Genomic DNA, 23822 nt, shown 5'->3' with positions numbered 1-23822 from the left:
ATTAGTGCGTTTTGAAGACTTCCTAAAACATGGTATATAAAAAACAAAAATATTGGTCTTTGAAACATTATACCCCAAAAATAAAAGGACATAATTGGTATTAGTGTTTTAGTAGTGTTTTAATTTACGCAGTCTACAGAGCGCTGTCACATCAAAGTGAAATTAAATTTTCGGAAAAGCAAAATGCATAAACAATGAACCAAGTAACAGTGAAGAGGAAAGGGGCGGAAGCTATTGAAACGGAAAGTATGATGTAACCGGAAGATGGTGGAAATTTGTAGTTGGTGCCACTAGGAGGTCAAGTTCAAGGTGGGGGCATAGAAGTGTCAGGGAGGCCAAGGTCATGGTGCCACCTTTTGATCTCTGGCACCTTTTGACATCATCTTCATAACTTTTCCCTACAAGCCGTTTATTAGAGACTTTTCCTTTTCATTCAATGATCTGTAATATAATGTGGAGATTAACTTATTAGTGTTATTACTCTACAAATGAAATATTATAAATGTGTTCACAGCTGGTAATCAACCAGCTGCAAAAATTACATAGTTTGTATTAGTGTAATACACCTTACATGGTTTACGTAGACAGGAATTAGGAGAGTGAGACAATTGTTAAGCATATAAATTATTAATGTATTTTTATATTTAGGTTATACTATAATTACCAGTAACTAGTGTGCACACCTTAATGTTACCCTTACGACAATGGAGGCTACAGTTTTTCAAAGGGATGAAATTGTTCATTTTCTTGCGTGTGCTCTGTGCTTTTTGTTTAGGTGCCCTGTACTATTGGGTTGCTTGGCGCAATATCAAGTAGAGAACGACTGTTCAACCATATAGTCAACGGAAATTAATTTTAAAAAGAGGACAGCTTACAAGAGAAAGTGTTGACTAAAGTCGAGTCGGGCATCTGGCAATTCTTTCATGTCGCTCATCAAATGGAACCACAAATTCGTCGCTGTTGTTACAGGAGACAATACAATAAACCTCCTGGGTCGCTTCACCGTCGAGGTCATTCATCTTATGCCAAAGTCCTTGTTGCCATCGAAGTCGTTCATCTTATGTCATTTCCTTGTTGCCATTACTGGAAGGCTAACGAAAAATTAACCAATGTCCCCGTGGTGCAAGGTTATACAAATAGCCCAAAACATGTTCACGGTACTTCCATTGCTTTATAGGAAATATTTTTTTTAATGCATTGTGCTTTAGACAGTAGATGGTGTTGTCAACCTGGAATATCTGTAAACATTACATGTTATTACTTTGCCATATGTTTGAGTATATTTCAAGAACAGTTCAACACAATTTTAAGCTCATAATTACAGGTGCTTATTCTCGAACATTAAATATTGGGGGTTGCATTAGCAAAACAAGTTTATATATCGTGCATCAAACGTCCATGCCAAGGTAATCTAATGAGTACAGGACTCCTATTGTGGCAGAAGAATTGCCTGAGATTCCACCCAATTGTTGTCGTATTCGTCGCCTGGTAATTGTCATTGTTCGGCTTCTCCTCTGCGCTTTTGTCATCGGCCAAAGAAAGCATGATGCCGCGTTATTTTCTTCTTTTCCCCCCGACGTCCCCCTGTTGGACCTCTTGGTTTATATGCTATTGTCTTCAGTCGTGTGGGGATAGGTGCTGTGATGGTTTATGATAGATTATGATGGAGGAGAGGAGGGTTATCTTCATCTTGCCTTCTCTACTTATTACAGATGGGAACCGAATCCCTTGGGTGGTGTAAATATGTAGGAGAGTAACGTCTGACAACTTTATTTCCTGTAGGGGCCCTCGCTCTTTGGAGCTTCACCCGTGGGAGATTTTAGATTTAGATGGAAGGAGGAAATTTTAAATTTTATAAATGAGTTTTGAAAGAATTAGACAGTGGGGAAATTTTCACTGGAGAATCACTTGCCTTAGTATAGTTTTTAATCTTAATCTTCGCGATAGTCTGTATGAATGGAGTGCCAAAACCTTTTGCATCTGTCCATGCAACTATAGCAGCTAGAGGACGAGGTGTGAGGGAGAACCTGGTTACACAAAGGATCAGAAGGTGACTTTAATTGTTTGATAAGCTTCTTCGCAGCACCGGAAAGGGAGATGAGGTAGAACCGGCTCTTTACCGCCAGGTGTCGATGGGAATGGGGGAGAGCGAGTGGAAGAAGCAGTGACTGTTGGGGGAAAGATGACGGGGGAGGATGACTAAGTTTTGGGGGGAATGGGGGTCACTACAAGGACATCATAACCGTGAAGTAAGCATTATGGGCATACGTGCCCTTGGGTTAGGGTGCCATTTAGTACTTCGAGTTATCCCCCAATACATTTTTTATCTCTTTGAAGGATTTTGAAGGCCTTGGATTTCCCGGTAATAGAAACTAAATTAATACTTCGTCGTTATTTCTTGACTTCTCATAGGATCGACATTCGGGTAATGACTAAGGATGCTGCACACAACAAAGATCCTGCACTTTCCCGTTCCCCCCAACCCATGTCTTCCCCCTCCTTCTGTCTTCTCCCGCGTCTCCCACAGGAAATGGAGTATTACCTCCTCTGGCCGACACCTGTGACCTTTGCAGGCCGCCTCTCTGTGCACGCTATGATACCCCCTTCCCCTTCCTCCCGCTTCAATTTTCTTTTCCAGTTGTAATTTTTCTATATATATATATATATATATATATATATATATATATGTGTGTGTATATATATATATATATATATATATATATATATATATATATATATATATATATGTGTGTGTGTATATATATATATATATATATATATATATATATATATATATATATATATATACATATATATATATATATTTATATATATACATATATATATATTTATATATATATATACATATTTATATATATATATATATATATATATATATACATATATATATATATATTTATATATATATACATATATATATTTATATATATATATATATATATATATATTTATATATATACATATACATTATATATAATCTTCCACTGACTTTCAACGGTGATTGCTCTGAAATCAAACTTTGGTAGAAACCACAAGAAATGGTATGTTAGAGTTCGTAAATTAACAGGGGAATCCCTATCGTTTGATAATATTTCTGAATGTATCCAATACTGCCTTAGTTTATTTTCTGTACTATTTTAATTTAATCTTTATATTTCTCTCCCCCTCATTTTCTGAGCAATGTTGTACTTTGTGCAACGGCCGATTTTCAATATATCGTTTATCCTATTTTTAGTTTTATAGTAAAACTTTAAAAAAGTTGCGAATCTTGACGTATTTATGCTATTTTTATATATAAATGAAATTAATAGTTTAACACACTCGTACATACATACATATACCAAGGCACTTCCCCCAATTTTGGGGGGTAGCCGACATCAACAAATGAAACAAATACAAAAAGGGGACCTCTACTCTATACGTTCCTCCCAGCCTAACAAGGGACTTAACACACTCGCATAAGGTGTATTTTATAGATGGTAGTAGATTTAATTAATTTTGCAAAATATCGTCTGCATTTTCACCCCTTTCACCATTCTAGCTCGGGATAACGTCAACTGAAAGTGAATGGTGAAGTTTCATATACAGTTTATATGATTCATTTGATTAGTTACTATTTGCTCCTTCGTTTATTCTCGGGATATTACAAAGTTTCGCTTGATTCGCTTTTTTTATTTTTGCTTAAAGCTCGAGATTCGGACGGAATCACGTGGTTATATTTTACACTAGATTGAATAAAAATGGCACTGAGTGATTGTTGATTTTTATCCTGAAATCATGAAATAGAAATTAATAACTTTGGAGATTTTGAGTTACTGAGCAAGTCTGTCGCAGGTGAAAAGCATGTAAATGTTTGTTTTCAATATCAACAATTTATTTTTTATTTCAACAATTGTTTTCAATATCATCCATTTGTTTTCTATATCAACAATTTGTTTTCTATGTCAACCATTTGTTTTCTATATCAACCATTCGTTTTCTATATCAACAATTTGTTTTCTATATCAACCATTTGTTTTCTATATCAACAATTTGTTTCCTATATCAACAATTTGTTTCCTATATCAACGATTTGTTTCCTATATCAACCATTTGCTTTCTATATCAAAATTTTTTTTCAATATCAACTATTTGTTCTCTATATCAACAATTTGTTTTCTGTATCAAGTTTTCAATATCAACAAGTTTTCAATATCAACAATTTGTTTTCAATATCAACCATTTACTTTCTATATCAACAATTTGTTTTCAATATCAACAATTTGTTTTCTATATCAACCATTTGTTTCTCGCCAGTATTTTCCGATTGATTACGTAGGGAAAAAAAGAACTTAGAAAGAATAGACTTCTCCACCGCCAACATCGACCTTTCAAACGCTCCGCCGTTTCCTTACCTGGCATCAACTCCAGAATGTCCTCCACCATAATGTTATGAGTCATTAATCTCTTGTGCATTTAAAAGGGACACAAAGAAGACGGAGCGACCATCGCACGTTAATCTAGAAGAGAGACAAAGAGAAAGAGGGAGGGGGGTTAGTTTTAGGGGGGAGGGAAAAGGCAAGGGTTCAGGAATGAGAGGGGCATAAGGGAGTGCATATACAAGCAGCCATGAGACAATAGGTCTTGGAATCTGTGGTCTCATCGCTTCTCTTGGGCCCCCGTCGAGACACTTTGAACCTATAATACCTCCCAATAATAAACTCAAATCTCGCCCTTCCCTATCGTCTTGGGGTCCTACTCCATTTCCACCTCTCCCCGTTGGTTCGGGGGTTATTAATCCTCCTAGGGGGTTCTAAACCCCATCACGGGAAACCCCCTTCTATTTAACTTCCATGACGAAGACGCAAGATGAAAGTGGTTTCAAATACCAATTTATAATATAAAGATTATATGGGAAATTCGATTGCTTGCGAATTCTATGTGGTACTATTACTGTTATTTCACAGAAAATACAGATAGTCGTCGTTTGGAATAATGCAATTTATCTGTACATTTCAACATAGTAAAGGTCGAAAATGCAGAGAAATTGTCATCGTTTGGTATAATGTAATTTTTTCTGTACATTTAAATATAAAAAAAGTGTCCTTGCTGACGCTAAGCTACTTAATCTAAAATGTGAATAGACTAGATCATTAATTGTTTAAGAAATACATATTGATCGGCGGTGCATAATTCTTAAGTACATTTTGATTTCCTGCACAATGAAATGTGTGAGAAGGCACAGGGACTGTTATGAATATGCATGGTTAGCATTTAAAATAAGTTAGGCAATAAATGATGTATTTTTTTTTTACAATGATTAGTGTGTTTTCATCATTAGTTACACAATATTTATTATGTCCTTCCCTATTTTAGCTTTCAGAAGATTTTTTTTCTATTTTACATACTGTATTTTTATATTTTGCAAGGTTTTCTTCTTTACCCAAATAGATGTCATTTACTTGGAATTTATCTTGTTACAGTTATAATAATTTCATTTAAGAACACAGACTTTTATAATTATTGTGAAATGCTTTTGCAAAGATGAAATTAACGGTGTGGTACTTCCCTTTTTTTTTTTTTTAGCTTTCAGAAGATTTTTTTCTATTTTACATTAGTCCATCTTTTGCAAGAATTTTTCTTTATCCAAATAGATATTTCATTTAGTTAGAATTTCTATTGTTACAGCTGTAATGATTTAAGAAACAGACTTTTAGTATTGTGAAATGCTTTTGCAAATATGAAATTAACGGTATGGTACTTCCCTTTTTGAATTTTCAGAAGATTATTTCTATTTTACATTTGTTTATCTTTTGCAAAATTTTATTATTTACCCAAATAGATATATCTTTTAGTTAGAATTTCTCTTGTTACAGCTGTAATAATTTAAGAAACATTTAGACTTTTAGTATTGTGAAATGCTTTTGCAAAGATGATAATAACGGTGTCGTACTTTTATTTCCAGGGCCAAAAGTAAGAATGGCGGTCGTATCTTAAGAGACAAGTTAGAGAAGATCGGGCTCAACTTACCGGCGGGAAGAAGGAAGGCGGCCAATGTGACTCTTCTAACATCTCTTGTCGAAGGTAATTATTCAATTTTGTTCCCCTTTCAAGGGATTTTTTTTCCCATTTCAAGGGATTTTTTTCCCATTTCAATGGATTTTTTTCCATTTCAAGGGATTTTTTCCCATTTCAAGGGATTTTTTTTTCTTTTTTTGAATTTGTATACAGTGTGTATGTGCACTTTATTTGTATTCATATTATTCGTGCTGAACGGTATGCCAATTAGTTCTGGTGAGGTCCTGGCATATAAGTATAGTTTATGTTATACCTGGTAAAGCATCCTCCATTTATTATTATTATTAGTATTATTATTATTATTATTATTATTATTAGAAGCTAAGCTACGACCCTAGTTGGAAAAGCAAGATGCTATAAGCCCAAGAGCTCCAACAGGGAAAAATAACCTAGTAGGGAAAGGAAACTGACGTATGAGGTTAATTTTAAACTATCTTGTGGATTAATTAATTTCGGTCTGGGTGTGGGAGCGCTACTTACTTTTGGAGAATGAAAATAACTTTGTACTGGTTTTTAATATCGTTTTGTTCTGTATATTTTTTTACCGATTACCATATTATTATTATTATTATTTGCTAAGCTACAACCCTAGTTGGAAAAGCCTCGTGCTATATTAGGCCAAAAGTCTTGATTATCTTGTCGTAGACTATAACGTCAAATAGATTTTACATTAAAGTACATTAAATTGATTTCCCGAATAAAGTCAAATAAAATTATACAATTACCCTTTCCTTTACGAAGTCTTGTAGTTATCGGAACCTCCGGATTTTATATTATTTTAATAGTTGTTAATAGTTTATATATGACATCTGTTTTGACGTTGTTACTTTTTTCGAATGATTTATTGTAATTTGTTCTCATCATTTATTTATTTCCTTATTTCCTTTCCTCACTGGGCTATTTTTCCCTATTGGAACCCCTGGGCTTATAATAAGCATCTTGCTTTTACAACTAGGGTTGTAGCTTGGCTAGTGATTATAATAGTAATAATAATAAAATGATATTCAGTTAGCCATTAAGAGAACCTCATTGAAAATTAATAGGTCCGTATTTTTTTATTTTGTTGAAATTCCCGAACAGGTGCGTAATATCAGTAAGCTTGAATAGCATTGCTACATCGAATGTCTGGTTTGAAATTTTGCTTATGGTATACAATGACTTATGCGAATTTATATTGTTTTATCAAATGGCAAATGTTATCAGTACATCATTTATAACTTGTATAAAATACCACCCGGTTTTGTGTACTTAATTCGGACAAACATTTCTACCGGTAGGGGAAATAAACTAGACAAAAATTACCACTAACATGAGATAATTTAGAGATATTTTTTACTTCTAAGGAAGGCTTTTGTACAATTTTGCACTCAATTAAGGTCAAACTATCATATCTGAAGACACTGTTACCAAGAAAATGCTCGGGACGAATATTTCTACCGGTAGGGGAAATAAACTAGACAAAAATTACCACTAACATGAGATATTTTAGAGATATATTTTCTTCTAAGGAAGGCTTTTGTACAATTTTGCACTCAATTAAGGTCAAACTATCATATCTGAAGACACTGTTACCAAGAAAATGCTCGATTTCCCCTCGTGGCGAACACAGCTGTGGGCATCTTCGTGTATTTCAGGGTTATGTGGTGGAAGTGGGTAGAGACAGAAAGGTTGGTGGGTAAGGTAGGCGGTTGTGCGTGCCAGGAACAGCTCTGCGTAGGCCAATAATTACACATTCCCGGGAGCCCCCGACCCGACCCACACCTGGACCGGTCCACACACACACACACACACACACACACACACACACAAGATCTGGGCGTTCCTAGAAACCGCAGCATCTTTGCTTACACATTCGTTTCAGGGTGATGTCTAAAGTGGCTTTTGCCCGGCACACGTTTCTATGTCTTCAGAAGCGAGGAATGCTGATGAGGAGTCCCTGATACGGAAATCTTTAGTTCATTTCTTACAAGATGTTTGTTCATGGGACGAGAGATTATGCTTTTGGCAGGCGTGCCCGGGAGCTTGGTCGTGCACGGGTTTGTGGAGGGCGTGCTGGTCCATGTCTCAGAGAGTAAATCCAGTAGCAGTTGTTCATGCCTTTTACTCATTAACAATTGCACATCAAAATGGGCCTCTAACATTTGTGAAAATTTTAATGCATATTTCTCAGTATCGAGTTTTACCATATATTTGCAGTCTTGGTTTTGCTTCCAGCGATATTTCAAAAGCTATTGGGAAATATAACCTTATGCATATAAATTTTAAATCATTAGATTCCCGTAGTACCTCTGAGGTTATGAATTATCCAAGCTCCTTTCCCTTTATCCATCCAACACTTCTAGATTCTTCTTGTCCTCTTTCGATTTCCGAATTATAGAGTAATCTATTATCACCAACTCATCGTCCTCTAGATCTCAACTAAACCATTCATCCAGTTACGTTAAGTTTTAGAATCTTGTTACTTCATTGAGTTGCGTTTTAGAATCTTGTTACTTCCTTGAGTTGCGTTTTAGAATCTTGTTACTTCATTGAGTTGCGTTTTAGAGTCTTGTTACTTCTTTGAGTTGCGTTTAAGAATCTTGGTACTTCATTGAAAGTTATCTTTTAAAATCAGGTTACTTCAGTGATGACTTTTAAAACTTTTTACTTCATTGAGTTACATTTTTAAATCTGGTCACTTCATTGAGTTAGGATTTTAAATCTTGTTACTTCATTTAGTTACGTTTTTAAATCGTGTTAATTCATTTAGTTACTTATATAGGGTTACGGCAAGTGCGGTGACTGTAATTAGCGGTTTATAGCATCCTGCTATTCCAACAAGGGTTGTAGCTCAGCAAGTAATAATAATAATAATAATAATAATAATAATGAATAAATGGGTCATTAGCAATCATGATGATGAAATTAGAAATTGCCTATTATGCTAACCTGCCCTTATCCCATATAAATGAATTTGCCTTCGCCGTTGTCGTGAGCATTTCTGTTGACTAAATATAGGAAGGACTATCTTTCCGTGGGTTCACCCAAAACAAGAAACCTGCCAAACTTTGTTTTTTGGGGTTTAATCCTTAGGTTGTGTTTTTTTTTTTTTTTATAAAAGTAACGAAATTATAGTATTCAACATTTCAAGCTCAACCCGGGTTTTCTTACGTAGAGGTAAATAAACTAAAATCTCAAAGTATAATTTTTTTTTAGTTTGTTTTTTTACAAGATCATCAATATCAATCACTTGTCATCGATCGATGATGAACTTATTTAATATAGGTTTTATTCTCGCGGAATAATTCGGTAAACAAGATATACATTTATGCTTATTCCACTTTTGGACATTGTTCGGCGGGAACATGCGATTCTGGGGAAAAATTACGCACAAACCCAGATGGCATTTGCCCGGTGACAGAATGCTTTTCTGACCACATAAAAGATAATGTAGTCCCAATTTATTAATTATAAATAAATTGTTTAACTGAAGAGAAACTTCATCCGTTATTCAGTTTGCTAAGGTTATTAAAATGTAACAAGTCGATATTTATAAATCGTGTTTTTAACAGTTAATTTGTATTTTCCTTATTTGTCAAAAAGAGTAATACGAAGTTTGGTTAATTTGTATTGCGCTTATGTTAAAAAGAGTAATACGAAGTTTGGTTAATTTGTATTTCCCTTATGTTAAAAAGAGTAATACGAGTCGGCTGTTAACCGAATGGATGTACTGTACAGAAGTAATAACTGTGTAATCGGAGATGTATATAGCGTTGGGGGAGGAGAGAGAGAGAGAGAGAGAGCGAGATATACAAGAGGAAGAGTATCAAGTACTGACAAGTATCCTTTACGAGAGGATATGAGATATCATAGAAGATATTATTGCATTTATACAGCTACTATTATAAATGGACAAGTGGCCCTGGGTTTTTTGCGCGACAGTGTTTTATACAAACGATTTTTGTACATAACTCGTATTTCGTTAACTGGCGTTTTCTGTTTTGTTCATTATTGTGAAGAGAAGTAAAGGAAATATAACAAAAGTCTCCCTGTGGTTTAAAACTGTTTAAAATCGGTAATTTACGCCAATATTCGTGGGGTACCTATCGTTTGATTTAACAATAAAACTAAATTTACTATTTGTCACGTGGGCTCCAGCAATATTCAGTGACCGCTCGTTCAAATTCAACAGATATTTATGGCATTCAAAACCCAGTTGTATTTTGTACTGAGACCGTTGTTGTCATTCATCACAAAGTTGCAACTCTGTGGAAAGTAAAAGGACATGTAGAAAGTAACTAAGGAACGAATAGACGTTGTAAAATGACAAGAAAGTAACTAAGGAACGAATTGACGTTGTAAACTGACAAGAAAATAACTAAGGAACGAATAGACGTTGTAAAATGACAAGAAAGTAACTAAGGAACGAATTGACGTTGTAAACTGACAAGAAAGTAACTAAGGAACGAATGGACGTTGTAAAATGACAAGTAACTAAGGATCGAATGGACGTTGTAAAATGACAAGAAAGTAACTAAGGAACGAATTGACGTTGTAAAATGACAAGAAAGTAACTAAGGAACGAATGGACGTTGTAAAATGACAAGTAACTAAGGATCGAATGGACGTTGTAAAATGACAAGAAAGTAACTAAGGAACGAATTGACGTTGTAAAATGACAAGAAAGTAACTAAGGAACGAATTGACGTTGTAAAATGACAAGAAAGTAACTAAGGAACGAATGGACGTTGTAAAATGACAAGTAACTAAGGATCGAATGGACGTTGTAAAATGACAAGAAAGTAACTAAGGAACGAATTGACGTTGTAAAATGACAAGAAAGTAACTAAGGAACGAATTGACGTTGTAAAATGACAAGAAAGTAACTAAGGAACGAATTGACGTTGTAAAATGACAAGAAAGTAACTAAGGAACGAATTGACGCTGCAAAGCCCCTTTGAGTAATACCATCTACAGTGCACCCCGTGAGGTGTACATTGACTAAGGGGACTCGGTGAGATTCTACTTGAACGTTTAATATCCGCATATATATATCAATTGGGAACGAGTGGGTGTCTGGTAACACTCCAAAGCGAGACTACGTCTACCAACAGTCAGGACTAGAGGATCTGGGGTCGGGAATTAATTTATTTTCTGTATAAAATGCGCACTTCATAAGTTATTGAATTACAGGCGAGCGTCAGTCGTAATTTATATGGTAGTTTTCGTCATTTTTCAAGTCTTTGGATGGAAACTGGAGCTATATTGTATTTTGTTCAGGGATCGATTTAACAGATAGTTTAGCTGATCATTTAGTTAATTTTATATATTTAAAACTATTAAATTCAGATCTAAAATTATTCAGAATAAAGGTGTGAACATTCACGGTTGAAACTGGAGCTAAATTGTATTTTGTTCAGGATCGATTTAACAGATAGTTTTTCTGATCAGTTAATTAATTTTATATATTTAAAACTATTATATTTAAATCATGGTAGTTTTCGCCATTTTTCAAGTCTTTGGATGGAAACTGGAGCTATATTGTATTTTGTTCAGGGATCGATTTAACAGATAGTTTTGCCGATCAGTTAATTCATTTTATATATTTAAATCTATTATATTTAAATCATGGTAGTTTTCATCATTTTTCAAGTCTTTGGATGGAAACGAGCTATATTGTATTTTGTTCAGGGATCGATTTAACATAGTTTTGCTTATCAGTCCATTCATTTTATGTATTTAAAACTATTATATTTAAATCATGGTAGTTTTTTTCATTTTTCAAGTCTTTGGATGGAAACTGGAGCTATATTGTATTTTGTTCAGGATCGATTTAACAGATAGTTTTGCTGATCATTTAATTCATTTTATATATTTAAAACTATTAAATTCAAATCTAAAATTATTCAGAATAAAGGTGTGAAAATTCACGGTTCTTGAAAGTAAGAATTTATATTGTAGTTTTCATCATTTTTCAAGTCGTCTTTGAATGGAAACTGGAGCTATATTATATTTTGTTCAGGGATCGATATAACATAGTTTTTCTGATCAGTTAATTCATTTTGTATATTTAAATCTATTATATTTAAATCATGGTAGTTTTCGTCATTTTTCAAGTCTTTGGATGGAAACTGGAGCTATATTGTATTTTGTTCAGGATCGATTTAACAGATAGTTTTGCCGTCCAGTTAATTCATTTTATATATTTAAAACGATTAAATTTAAATCCTTTAAAATTATTCAGAAGAAAGGTGTGAATATTCACGGTTCTTGAAAGTAAGAATTTATATTGTAGTTTTCATCATTTTTCAAGTCTTTGGATGGAAACGAGCTATATTATATTTTGTTCAGGATCGATTTAATATAGTTTTGCTGATCAGTTAATTCATTTTATATATTTAAAACTATTAAATTCAAATTAAAATTATTCAGAATAAAGGTGTGAAAATTCCCGGGTTCTCGAAAGTAAGAGAGCATTTAGTTCTCAGTTGATTAATTTTATATATTTAAAACTATTAAATTCAAATCCTTTAAAATTATTCAGAATAAATGTGTGAAAATTCACGGTTCTTGAAAGTAAGAGAGCATTTAGTTCTGAGTTGATTAATTTTATATATTTAAAACTATCATATTTAAATCCTTTAAAATTGTTCAGAATAATGGTGTGAAAATTCCCGTTTCTTGAAAGTAAGAGAGCATTTAGTTCTGTCTCAACTCATATAATGGCGAAGTAGTAAAAGTGAGCGCACTGAAGTGTTAGCAGTGAGTTGGGTTTTGTTAGGTAGAAGGGGTCAGTAGTACCAGTACTGGTGTTGATGTGGTAGTGGGCGCTTACCACCTGTTGGGCTCTGAACGGGGCCCCCCATCCCCCCTTCGGCCGTCCACTCTCCTACCCCCTCCCCTACACCTGGACTCTTGGAAGAATTCACCATGCTTAATAGCTTGAAATCATAGGCACTTACACGGACAACGGCCATATGAAAATGTTTGTTGAAGGATGTTGTTGTAAAATGTGTATGTTGAAGGTTATCGCGTTTTTATCAATAATAATTGTGTAATTTTGAGATTAAGAATTATATATATTTTTTTTTCACTTTTACCTTGAATTGTAATAGTGTTTTCGTTATGTTTCCTCGTATTATGGCTAGGAAATAACATCATTCAGGTGCATAAAACTATCAAAAACTTTATCAGCAAAATTGAACTTATTCCGGAATGAAAGTCAGAATTATATATATATATATATATATATATATATATATATATATATATATATATATATATATATATATATATATATATATATATATGTGTGTGTATGTATTTTATAAAGGCTGTTTCTATATTTTGTAAATAAGAAGCCATCTGATACCTGGTCTTCTTCCTGCAATAGCAACAAAACAGTCGCTTTTCTGTTACAGGACAAAGATTGTAATTGTAAGTTAATCAGGGTAAATTTGCTTGGTCAATGTTATATTACTTAGAGATAGTATACAAAAAGCAAATCTATTAGAATACAAAATACTGATCTTGCTTGAGGGTACACTCGGGCACACTATTCCATCTTATTTCTCTTAATCTTGTTTTGTCAAGGTTTTTATAGTTTACATAGGAAATATGTTGTTACTGTTCTTAGAATTTTATTTTTCCTTTCCTCATTGGGGTATTTTCCCTGTTGGAGCCTGTGGGCTTATAGCATCCTGCCTTTCCAACTAGGGTTGTAGCTTAGCAAGTAATAATAATAATAATAACAATTGTAGTTTATAATTCCGTTTGAGCCAGTATATTTTGTTTATTCTTTGTAGTTCAAATTCAGGTTAATTAGGCTGCATGTTATAAAACTAATTTTTATTTTTTTCTTCACAGGTGAGGCTATCCATTTGGCACGAGACTTTGGATATGTTTGCGAAACAGAGTTCCCTGCACGCCAAATTGCAGAGTACCTTTGTCGACAACATTCTGACCCAGCCGAACAGTACAGGCGAAAGGACCTCATTCTAGCAACAAAGTGAGTTTTCTCTCTCTCTCCATAAAGGAGTAAGACTTCTTCAAACATCTTAACTAGTTAGACAAATGCTCTCTCTCTCTCTCTCTCTCTCTCTCTCTCTCTCTCTCTCTCTCTCTCTCTCTCTCTCTCTCTCTCTCTCTCTCTCTCTCTCTCTCTCTCTCTCTCTCCATAAAGGAGTAAGACTTCTTCAGATATCTTAACTAGTTAGACAAATGTGCGCTCTCTCTCTCTCTCTCTCTCTCTCTCTCTCTCTCTCTCTCTCTCTCTCTCTCTCTCTCTCTCTCTCTCTCTCTCTCTCTCTCTCTTTTAAATGTGGTATTGGTATTTAAAAATATTAATAATCTGTGATATTTAATAAACCTAATCGTTTACATTTTATGAAAACGAAGTTTACAGGTCATGAAAACTAACTTGAATTTTTTTTTCAGGCAAATCACCAAAGAGCTCATGGACTTATTGAATCAAGATCGGTCTCCGTTATGTAATACCCGACCACAGATTATTCTTGAGCCATCCATCCAGCGACATCTCACTCACTTTTCCCTCATTACACATGGTTTTGGTTCTCCTGCAATAGTCGCAGCTCTCACTGCAATTCAGGTAGGCACAGCACAGGTTTCTTCAAATTTAGCCTAAGATTTTTTTTTTTTGCATAGCCTAGTGTAATTCCAAAATGAAAAAAAATACATTTTAAGTTTTTTTTTAGTATTTAACTTCTAAAGAATATCAACATGTACATAATCATAAGTATGTCTATGAAACTTATCAATTTGCAGTTTATTTATTTTTTTAAATAGGACTTATCATACCATGAATAATTGAGTTTTCAACATTCTCTCTCTCTCTCTCTCTCTCTCTCTCTCTCTCTCTCTCTCTCTCTCTCTCTCTCTTTGTTTAACTGTAAAAACATTAGGAAACACTACAATTCTTCATGAGTAAATTTAATTTTTCATACTTGAATCTCATAAGCATACCTATGCGACATTTTGTGTAGTAATTATAGAAATGTGTGGCTTTGGTTTGGAGAATTGCAACTATCCATAATTTGTCCTTCAGAGATTTAAGAACTGGTGAGAGAAGGCAAGGTTTTCTTTCATATCTTCTCAATATATATAAAAATTTTGTCATATAAGGGAAACTAGCCAGTAGCTTTATGAGGGGGGAGACAATTCCTCCAACCATAGCTATCAGATAGTGGTGGTGTCGCTTTTCAACACTGAGTGCCTCCTAAAATGTTCTTGGAATGCTTGCATCTTGAGGAAGGTAATGAAGAGATGCCTTTCCTTTTTTTGTCTAAATCCCTGAGATGACAAGGTCACCCAGGTGTGCTACACACCCCTCCTATGCATCCGAGAACAGAAGCAAGTTGAATAGGACTCCCCAGGTGTGGTTTTCTTCATCTATACAACAGGCCAAATCGCCCCAAACCTCTTGTTCCAATGGAACAGGAAGAAATGGGGAATATCTGTCGGCTGACCTGTGATCTGTGGAGGTGCCCGTGAGGAATGAGCTAATTCAACAAGGAAAGCTGCTAGAAGGCATTGGCTTGGACAGAAACAGTTGCACAACTGTATTATAGTCCAGAGACACGTCTCTGAGGACTACTAGCACGTTCTTCTCCAACATCACTTCCACCTCTACCCGCAACGCCAGGCAGTTTTCGTGGATCTGGATGCTCCAATTTTAACTCTTGGAACTAGAGATAGGGAAGACTGGTGGTTCAGAAGAGGTAGCAAGTAACTGTCCCGAAGACTCGCCGCCCAAGACTTTGCCCTGTCTCTGCCAAGTTGCCCAATGGCGAGGCAAACAACTGCCTTCAATTAGCAGTGGTAGAGGAAGAAGTTTTGCATCAGAGCTTCACTCTCCCTCTCCCTCTAAAATGAATGAGTTGGGGTGCTCAAAAAGGTTGGCATGCCGAGGGGGTTTTTCAGGAAGAAGTCACAGGAGCTGCGGGCAGGGGTATCTGATCAGGCCCAGAGCTTTCCTCGATCCCGACCCTGTAGGCTTGATCCCCCCCCCCCCCCTTCGAAGGGGTGGAGCCCTTGACAGCATGATGGATTGGAGAGCCCTGTGAAGCAGTCCTCCATGATTTCACCTCTGCCTGCACAGGACTCTTCTGCCAGAGACAAGTAACACCCCTTACTATGTGTCTTGAGAAGCAATAAACTAAGGAGTCCCACCCTTTCAAAACCCAGTTAGAAACTCAGGTTTGCCAACGGGAAGGTGACCTCCTTCCCCCCTGACACAATACAGGTCTTTTACCTCTCCAAAGCCTCTGGGGTTGACAGCATCATCAACTTAAAAAAGTATGTAACTGCTCCTGACCAGTGATCAAGCCAGAAAACAGTGTGGAGAAGGCAAGGCCAAAGTTCCATAGCTGCCAACTTGGAGGTTAAGAAGGGCGTGTCTTTCGCCTCGAATCGCCAAAGAGAGAACCCTCCCCGTCAGTGTGCACCGACGGGTCAACCTGCACAAGTGTAGATGTCGCATTCTACGGCATGTAGAACCTCTGCTGCCTAGGGATCTTATTTGTTCAGCTAGAACGAAGTGGATTCTCAGAACTGCAGATCTAATCTTCAATGTGGTCCTGGTCCAAGGCCACCAGATGTGAATCTCCAGTGATAGCTTCAATCTTGGAGTACCACCAAAGTACTCTTCCAGGCCATTGGACTCATTTGTGTGAGTGCAAGCACTATCAGTCAGTCTGTCTCAGTGGGCTCTGGGGTCCTCAAGACATCTTGCCCTGGATCACCCTAGTCTCTCCACCAAGACTGAGGGGTGAGGCACCATACTTAGAGACTGCTTCCCCACCAATACAACCGTTTTCCCCAAGCACAGAGCTGGGAATGTAATTTGTGGCTGACGAAGGCTTGGGTAGGACAACATCAACGCGATGAGAGCTTCTGGTACAGAACCCATGAGAAATAGAAGTACCAGGTACTTCCCTTCCTGCGGGTCAGGCCAGAAGGTACCATGGCCCCAAGCTCTGAGGGCCTCCTTTTGATTAACTCAAGTGTACATGTGCTCAAGTAGTATCTTGGTAATGATACCATCCTTTCTACCAACTATAACGCCACACAGGCGTGCAACATTCTGGAAGATAAGGAGATTGAAGTCACCGGAGCTCTTCCAACAACCTCGGAACGAAAAGTGTACAAGTCGTTGGTTGCTCTGGGGCTCAGGCACAAGTTTTATCCACCTATCTGTCTCTCTCTCTTTACCTATCTGTCTCTCTCTCTTTGTCTTGTTCTCTCTTCATCTTCTTGATTTTCTCATTCTTCTCTCTTCGTCTTTTTTGTCTTTTTGTTCTTCTCTCTCTTCGTCTTCTCGTTCTTCTCTCTCTTAGTCTTCTCGTTCTTCTCTCTCTCCGTCTTCTCGTTCTTCTCTCTCTCCGTCTTCTCGTTCTTCTCTCTCTCCGTCTTCTCGTTCTTCTCTCTCTTCGTCTTCTCGTCCTTCTCTCTCTTCATCTTCTCTCTCTTAGTCTTCTCGTTCTTCTCTCTCTCCGTCTTCTCGTTCTTCTCTCTGTTCGTCTTCTTGTTCTTCTCGTTCTTCTTTCTGTTCATCTTGTTCTTCTCTCTCTCCGTCTTCTTGCTCTTCTCTCTCTCCGTCTTCTTGTTCTTCTCTCTCTCCGTCTTCTTGTTCTTCTCTCTCTCCGTCTTCTTGTTCTTCTCTCTCTCCGTCTTCTTGTTCTTCTCTCTCTCCGTCTTCTTGTTCTTCTCTCTCTCCGTCTTCTCGCTCTTCTCTGTTCGTCTTCTCGTTCTTCTCTGTTCGTCTTCTCGCTCTTCTCTCTGTTCGTCTTCTTGTTCTTCTCTCTGTTCGTCTTCTTGTTCTTCTCGTTCTTCTCTCTTTGTCTTCTTGTTCTTCTCGTTCTTCTCATTCTGCGTCTTCTCCTTCTTCTCTCTCTTCGTCTTCTCGTTCTTCTCTCTCCGTCTTCTCGTTCTTCTCGTTCTCTCTCCTCGTTCTTCTCTCTCTTCGTCTTCTCGTTCTTCGTCTTCTTGTTCTTCTCTCTCTTCGTCTTCTTGCTCTTCTCGTTCTTCTCTCTCTCCTTCTTGTTCTTCTCTCTCTTTGTCTTCTTGTTCTTCTCTTTCTTCTCTCTCTTCTTCTTCTTCTTCTTCTTGTTCTCGTTCTTCTCTCTTCTTTGTCTTCTTGTTCTTCTTTCTTCTTCTTCCTCGTCTTCTTGTTCTTCTCTCTTCTGCTCTCTCCTCTCTTCTTCTCTCTTCTCCTCTCTCCTCTCATCTTCTTCTTCTTCTCTCTCTTCTGCTCTCTCCTCTCTTCTTCTTCTTCTTCTCTCTCTTCTGCTCTCTCCTCTCTTCTTCTTCTTCTTCTCTCTCTTGTGCTCTCTCCTCTCTTCTTCTTTTTCTTCTCTCTCTTCTTCTTCTTCTGCTCTCTCCTCTCTTCTTCTTCTTCTTCTTCTCTCTCCTCTCTTCTTCTTCTTCTGCTCTCTCCTCTCTTCTTCTTCTTCTTCTTCTTCTGCTCTCTCCTCTCTTCTTCTTCTTCTTCTTCTGCTCTCTCCTCTCTTCTTCTTCTCTCTCTTCTGCTCTCTCCTCTCTTCTTCTTCTTCTTCTTCTCTGTTCTGCTCTCTCCTCTCTTCTTCTTCTTCTCTCTCTTCTGCTCTCTCCTCTCCTCTCTTCTTCTTCTTCTTCTTCTTCTTCTTCTTCTCCTTCTCCTTCTCTCTCTCTTCTGCTCTCTCCTCCTTCTTCTTCTTCTCTCTCTTCTGCTCTCTCCTCCTTCTTCTTCTTCTCTCTCTTCTGCTCTCTCCTCTTTTCTTCTTCTTCTCTCTCTTCTCTCTTCTTCTTCCTCTTCTCTCTCCTGCTCTGTTCTTTTCTCTTCTTCTTCTTCTGTCTTGTTCTTCTTCTCTTTTCTCCTGCTTCGTCTTGTTCTCCTCTTCTCTTTTCTTTTTCCTTCTCTTCTTTCCTCGTCTTCTCCTCTTCACTTCTTCCCTCTTCTCTTCTTCTCTCCTCATCTTCTCCTCTCTTCTCTCTTCTCTTCGTTTTCTTTTCCCTTCTCCTTCTCTCTTGTTCTTCTTTCTTCTTCTCTTCTCCTTCTCTCTTGTTCTTCTTTCTTCTTCTCTTCTCCTTCTCTCTTGTTCTTCTTGTTCTTCTCTCTTCTTCTCTTCTCCTTCTCTTCTCCTTCTCTTCTCCTTTTCTCTTCTTCTCTTCTTCCTCTTCTTTTCTCTTCTCTTCCTTTTTCTTCTTCTCTTCTTGTTCTTCTCACTTCTTCGTCATCTTCTTGTTCTTCTCGCTTCTTCTTCATCGTCGTCTTGTTCTTCTCTCTCCTTCGTCTTCTGGTTCTTCTCTCTTCTTCTTATCTCTTCTCCTCCTCTTATCTCTTCTCCTCTGCTCTCTCCTCTCCTCTCCTCTCTTCTTCTCCTCTCTTCTTCTCTTCGTCTTGTTCTTTTCTCTTCTTGTTCTTCTCATTTCTTCGTTGTCTTCTTGTTCTCCTCTCTTCTTTGTCGTCTTCTCTCTTCTTCGTCTTCTTGCTCTTCTCTCTCCTCTTCTCTTCTTCTCTATTCTTCTTGTTCTTTTCTCTTCTCTTCTTCTCTTCTTGTCCTTCTTGGGCATTTCCCATTCTAACCCCGACAAATGTTTCGCTCCCTTCCTTTCAGAGCGTATGCCTTTCACTGTATGCGAGGCCACAATCCATACTCGGGACACAGGGTTGAACTGCAAACAGTGGTACCTCTACAAGAGGCACAGATGGAATGGGGATCAACAGGTGGCTTAGCTGTAAACTGGTTGTAGCTTCCTTCCTTCCCTCAGCAAACACAAACTTATTGATTCCACTCCATTTCAAAGAACCATTCACTTCCTGCCAAATAAAGACAATTAACAGCTGGCTTAGCCATAAACTGGTTGGAATGTCCTCTCTTCCCCCCAGCACACACAATTAGTGCAAACCCCATCTCCCCCTCAGTCTTACTGAGAACGGAAGCATCCCTAAAATGAGGGTTAGATAACTATTATCCCCACACTCATAGGATTCCTGGCTGTGGGACACAGGTCATGAAAGGCATCTTGATGCTTTGGTTAGGAAGTACTGGAGTACGCCATCAGGAACAGCACCAGTTGCCTAATAATCTAATGATCCTTCCTCATATTGTTGTCTTGATGCATCAGACCCTTTTGTCTTAGTGAAGAGGTAATCTGTCTTGTTTAGATCCTGTAGGTCATGAGCCTTTGCTTGGGTCCAAATAAGATTGAGCTGGAGAGGCTCTGTCATGAGGTTATTAAGCTTCTCCAAGAGTGAGATGGTCTTGATATTTGATGCAATACTGTAATGTGAAATACATTAAGGCAGTACCTGACTCATGGATGTATAGAAACATACTGAACCTAGAATGATGAATGCACTAAGATTATTATATAATTTATAATTTGGGGCTATTTATATTCTCAACATTAACTGAAGAAATACATGCTAATGGAAATGCTTATAACTTATGTTATTTATGGTATCCTTAGAACACGTGTTATTCAATTATGTAAAAGTTAGAAAATATTTTCACCTTTTTCCTTGCAGTTTTATCTTAAAATTAAGCTTTACTGAATAAGTGTATGTAGTAAACCTTATCTGATGACACTTCTAATTTACCTTTCTTCTCTTTTTTTTACAGAATTTCTTGACAGAATCTCTGAAGCATCTTGAAAAGTCATTTCCCTCCTCCAACTCTCACCTCACGGTCACACCTTCTATAGATCTCAAGAAGCAAGAAATGGAGAAAAAATAACGTTATGGTCAATTATTATACTTTCCCTCTTCCAATACTTTTTCTGGCAGCCACCCACCAACAGTCGGACCATACGAGACATTTCTTAACTTTGGTACAGCTCATGAAAAGAGGACAATCATGTGACATTACAATTCACATTGATAAGATCTTCAAATACTGCCTCATGATCCACAAGTTAAAGAACTGCTCCCTCTCAAGTCACTGTAAGTGGTTTGGAACCATTATTTAGTGACTCTGCAGGATCGGCCTGACATTGTTTGTAAATATTAATCCATAAGTGTTAAATACTTTAAACATAGCTGTCTCATAAGCTGTGTGCCTCTATAAACAGTGAAGTGCAATAACACAAAGAGATAGTGCAGACTTGTAATACTCAGCTTCGTGAAAAGAAATGTCGTAGAAAAAAAATACTGGGATATATTACGCAAAAAAAAATCACCCTCAAATACACTATGTAAGTGTAGTTTGCTAAGGTTTGTACAAATGACACATTGCCATATCTTTTGAATCTAGGTTGAACAGAAAAGAGAATTTTATATATATAAATATATTTGTTTTTGTTTAAAAGTTAAGGCATTTTGTGTCCCAGATTCTTTAATTTTATGAAAGTTTTGTTTTATGCAATTTTTTATATTCTCAATTGACAACAAAAGACTAAAGTTGCTGTATTGTACTGTGAAACTAATCTAATTCTTTACAAATAAAAAGAATCGGTGGACATGGAAAAAAAAGCCAACAATTTTAGCTAAATTTTTAAAATATTGGATACAAAGCGAGAAAAGTGTTTTAATTTATTTAAATGAACAGATGTGCCACTAACATTCCCAGACTGGACAAAAAAAAGTTGTGATGGTGTACCAATTGACAGTATTGTCTGCTGAATACAGTACTTTGTTTTGTATCTAGCAATTAGCCAAACTTTGTACGTTAGTGTCATGGTGAAGTATCTCTTACGTGGATATATTCACATCCAATACATATCTGCCAAATAGTGTGTACCAAGTGCAATCTCTTGGCGATGTGATTTATAAAAATAGGTTATTTGGGATGCCTTTGGGATAAACTGATGTGTTGTGGGAGTGGTGTAGCAAACCTTCCAAGATGTAATATTTATGTCAGCATCCCTAGTCAACCCATATTTGTACAGTGTAGAAAGAACTTGCAGACTTGTATCTTTTTTTCTGGATGGGACTCTCTCACCTAACCCTCTTGGCTGGGAGTAGTTTAGTGTTATAATCTTATATAGGTGATAGAACAGAGCGTCTCTCAGACAGGAGTTTGGAGGTGTCAGGCATGACAAGAATGTGAATCGCGTTCCTTTTTATTTAACTATTTTTGACTAATATTGTTTTGTAATTTTCTTACATTGTGAATAGCCCATGATCTCTCAAAAAATGTCTGAATCTTCCCCAAGTACAATCAAGGGCTTAATAGCTCACCATATTTATAAGCTGCTTCAGCAACTCTGTATAAATTTGCTTATGTGATCAACTCCCCTCATCATATCACTATATGTGACAGACTTCCTTTCATAATACCTTTTTTATCAGTATTTACTTTCACTAGTCTTGCTTACTTTTCTAGTTTCTCCTAGAGGGAATTAGTATTCAAATACACAGGGTTTTCTATTGTATAGTTACCTGTAACTGGCAGTGATGTTAAGCTCCCACTGAATACTTTCCAATTTTACTCTTTTTTTAAGTATGTCCAGTAAGGTTTCTTTTTTAAGAACTTTACTGGTATCTCTACAAACTGTACTTTTGAACTTTAACAATGATTTTTCTCATTGTATACAAGTGACATTGTGATGTATGTATGTACTTAGTTTGAAATAATGTGTTGCCATGAATGTATATGTGATGGAAGTAAATCTGAGCCTTGGATTATGGCTTGACAAGATTGTAAATTATAGCTATATTCAGGACTCTTTATTTTTTTTAAAGAGTTGGCCCTACTGATATTAGAGGGTCATGGTGACAGTACTGTTTTGGTTATATTCTATGCTTGACTCATTCTCAATAAAGACAGAAAGGGCTTAGAGTAAGATGTAGCAACTAGCAATTAAAAATCGCAAAGGACCTTTTACGGGTCTAATCGTTTGTGTACCCCCATATTACTCCATGCCCTTCTATGTGTTTTTTAAAGTATGGCGTTGCTCAGACATCTTTCTTGTACAAAGGAAAGAATTGTTATTTTTTTTGGCGAAATCTATGTATGTTATTACGTAAGGTATTTTCTACCATGTCAGACTTCTGGCATATATTCTTAAACTTGGTTGTTTTGTGTTCCTCCATAATGGATGGTACCATTGTGCTGTATAGTTTATCTGTCATCTTGAAATAATTTTAATGCTAAATGATGCCATATGTAGAATAATAATAAAAATCTTAACAAGATTGTTTTTTCCCTCAAGAGAATTCCTATTTTTTATCAAACAAATATTGATGATTAAGAAAATATGTATGAATTTGAAATTTAGAATATGGGAATTGAACAGCTTAGATATATAAAATAGTAAAATTTTAAGTAATTTGTAATTTCCTAAATATACAAGCCAGAGACCTTTAACAGGAGTATGACTTTAGGGAAGCTGGAATGGGCACTAAGCTTTGCAACAGGATAATCACCTGTTACGGTGGAGAAACCCTCACTTTAACCTTAAACCGAAGACATGCCGGGTGGTTGAGACAGGCAGTGAACCTTGAAGGATTCAGGTTTGTGTAGTAAGGATAATACAGTACAAATTACTTTAAAAATTTGCTATTTATTCCTTACGGCTAAAAACCATAGTACTGCACTTTAATAAAGAGACTGTTCCTTAAGGAAGGGATAAAATCTATTACTCGTGACTGGTTTACGAACCCAAGAAATGTCACCCTTAAAGGTTTAAAGGTCGCTCATGAATTCCAGAGGCAAGGGACAGTGACATTGCACTATCGAGCAGGACAATGCCCTAGAGACTGACCATATATTATATGACCAGTGCCCAAGCTAAGACCAAGGAGGGCCAGGCAATGGCTGCTGATG

General features: G+C 36.6%; 1 protein-coding gene and 1 pseudogene across 2 annotated transcripts in view; one reads left to right on the top strand and one right to left on the bottom strand.

Moving 5' to 3' along the window:
• Positions 1-23191, top strand: part of TfAP-2 (transcription factor AP-2) — a 185604-nt gene extending 162413 nt beyond the window's left edge. For both annotated transcript variants that reach the window (XM_068393123.1, XM_068393121.1), the window contains exons 8-11: positions 5966-6084; positions 13924-14065; positions 14494-14665; positions 20679-23191. In XM_068393123.1, the coding sequence (XP_068249224.1) occupies positions 5966-6084; positions 13924-14065; positions 14494-14665; positions 20679-20792 (547 nt within the window). In that variant the 3' untranslated portion in view covers positions 20793-23191. The remainder of the gene's footprint in view (positions 1-5965; positions 6085-13923; positions 14066-14493; positions 14666-20678) is intronic.
• On the bottom strand, positions 17321-19318 carry LOC137658263 (uncharacterized; annotated as a pseudogene).
• Positions 23192-23822: the final 631 nt, after the last annotated feature.

The sequence above is a fragment of the Palaemon carinicauda genome, chromosome 19, assembly GCF_036898095.1.
Source record: "Palaemon carinicauda isolate YSFRI2023 chromosome 19, ASM3689809v2, whole genome shotgun sequence".
In the NCBI taxonomy this organism is placed as follows: Eukaryota; Metazoa; Arthropoda; class Malacostraca; order Decapoda; family Palaemonidae; genus Palaemon; species Palaemon carinicauda.
The sequence above is the reverse complement of the archived record's forward strand: the minus strand, read 5'-3'. Positions and strand labels throughout refer to the sequence as shown.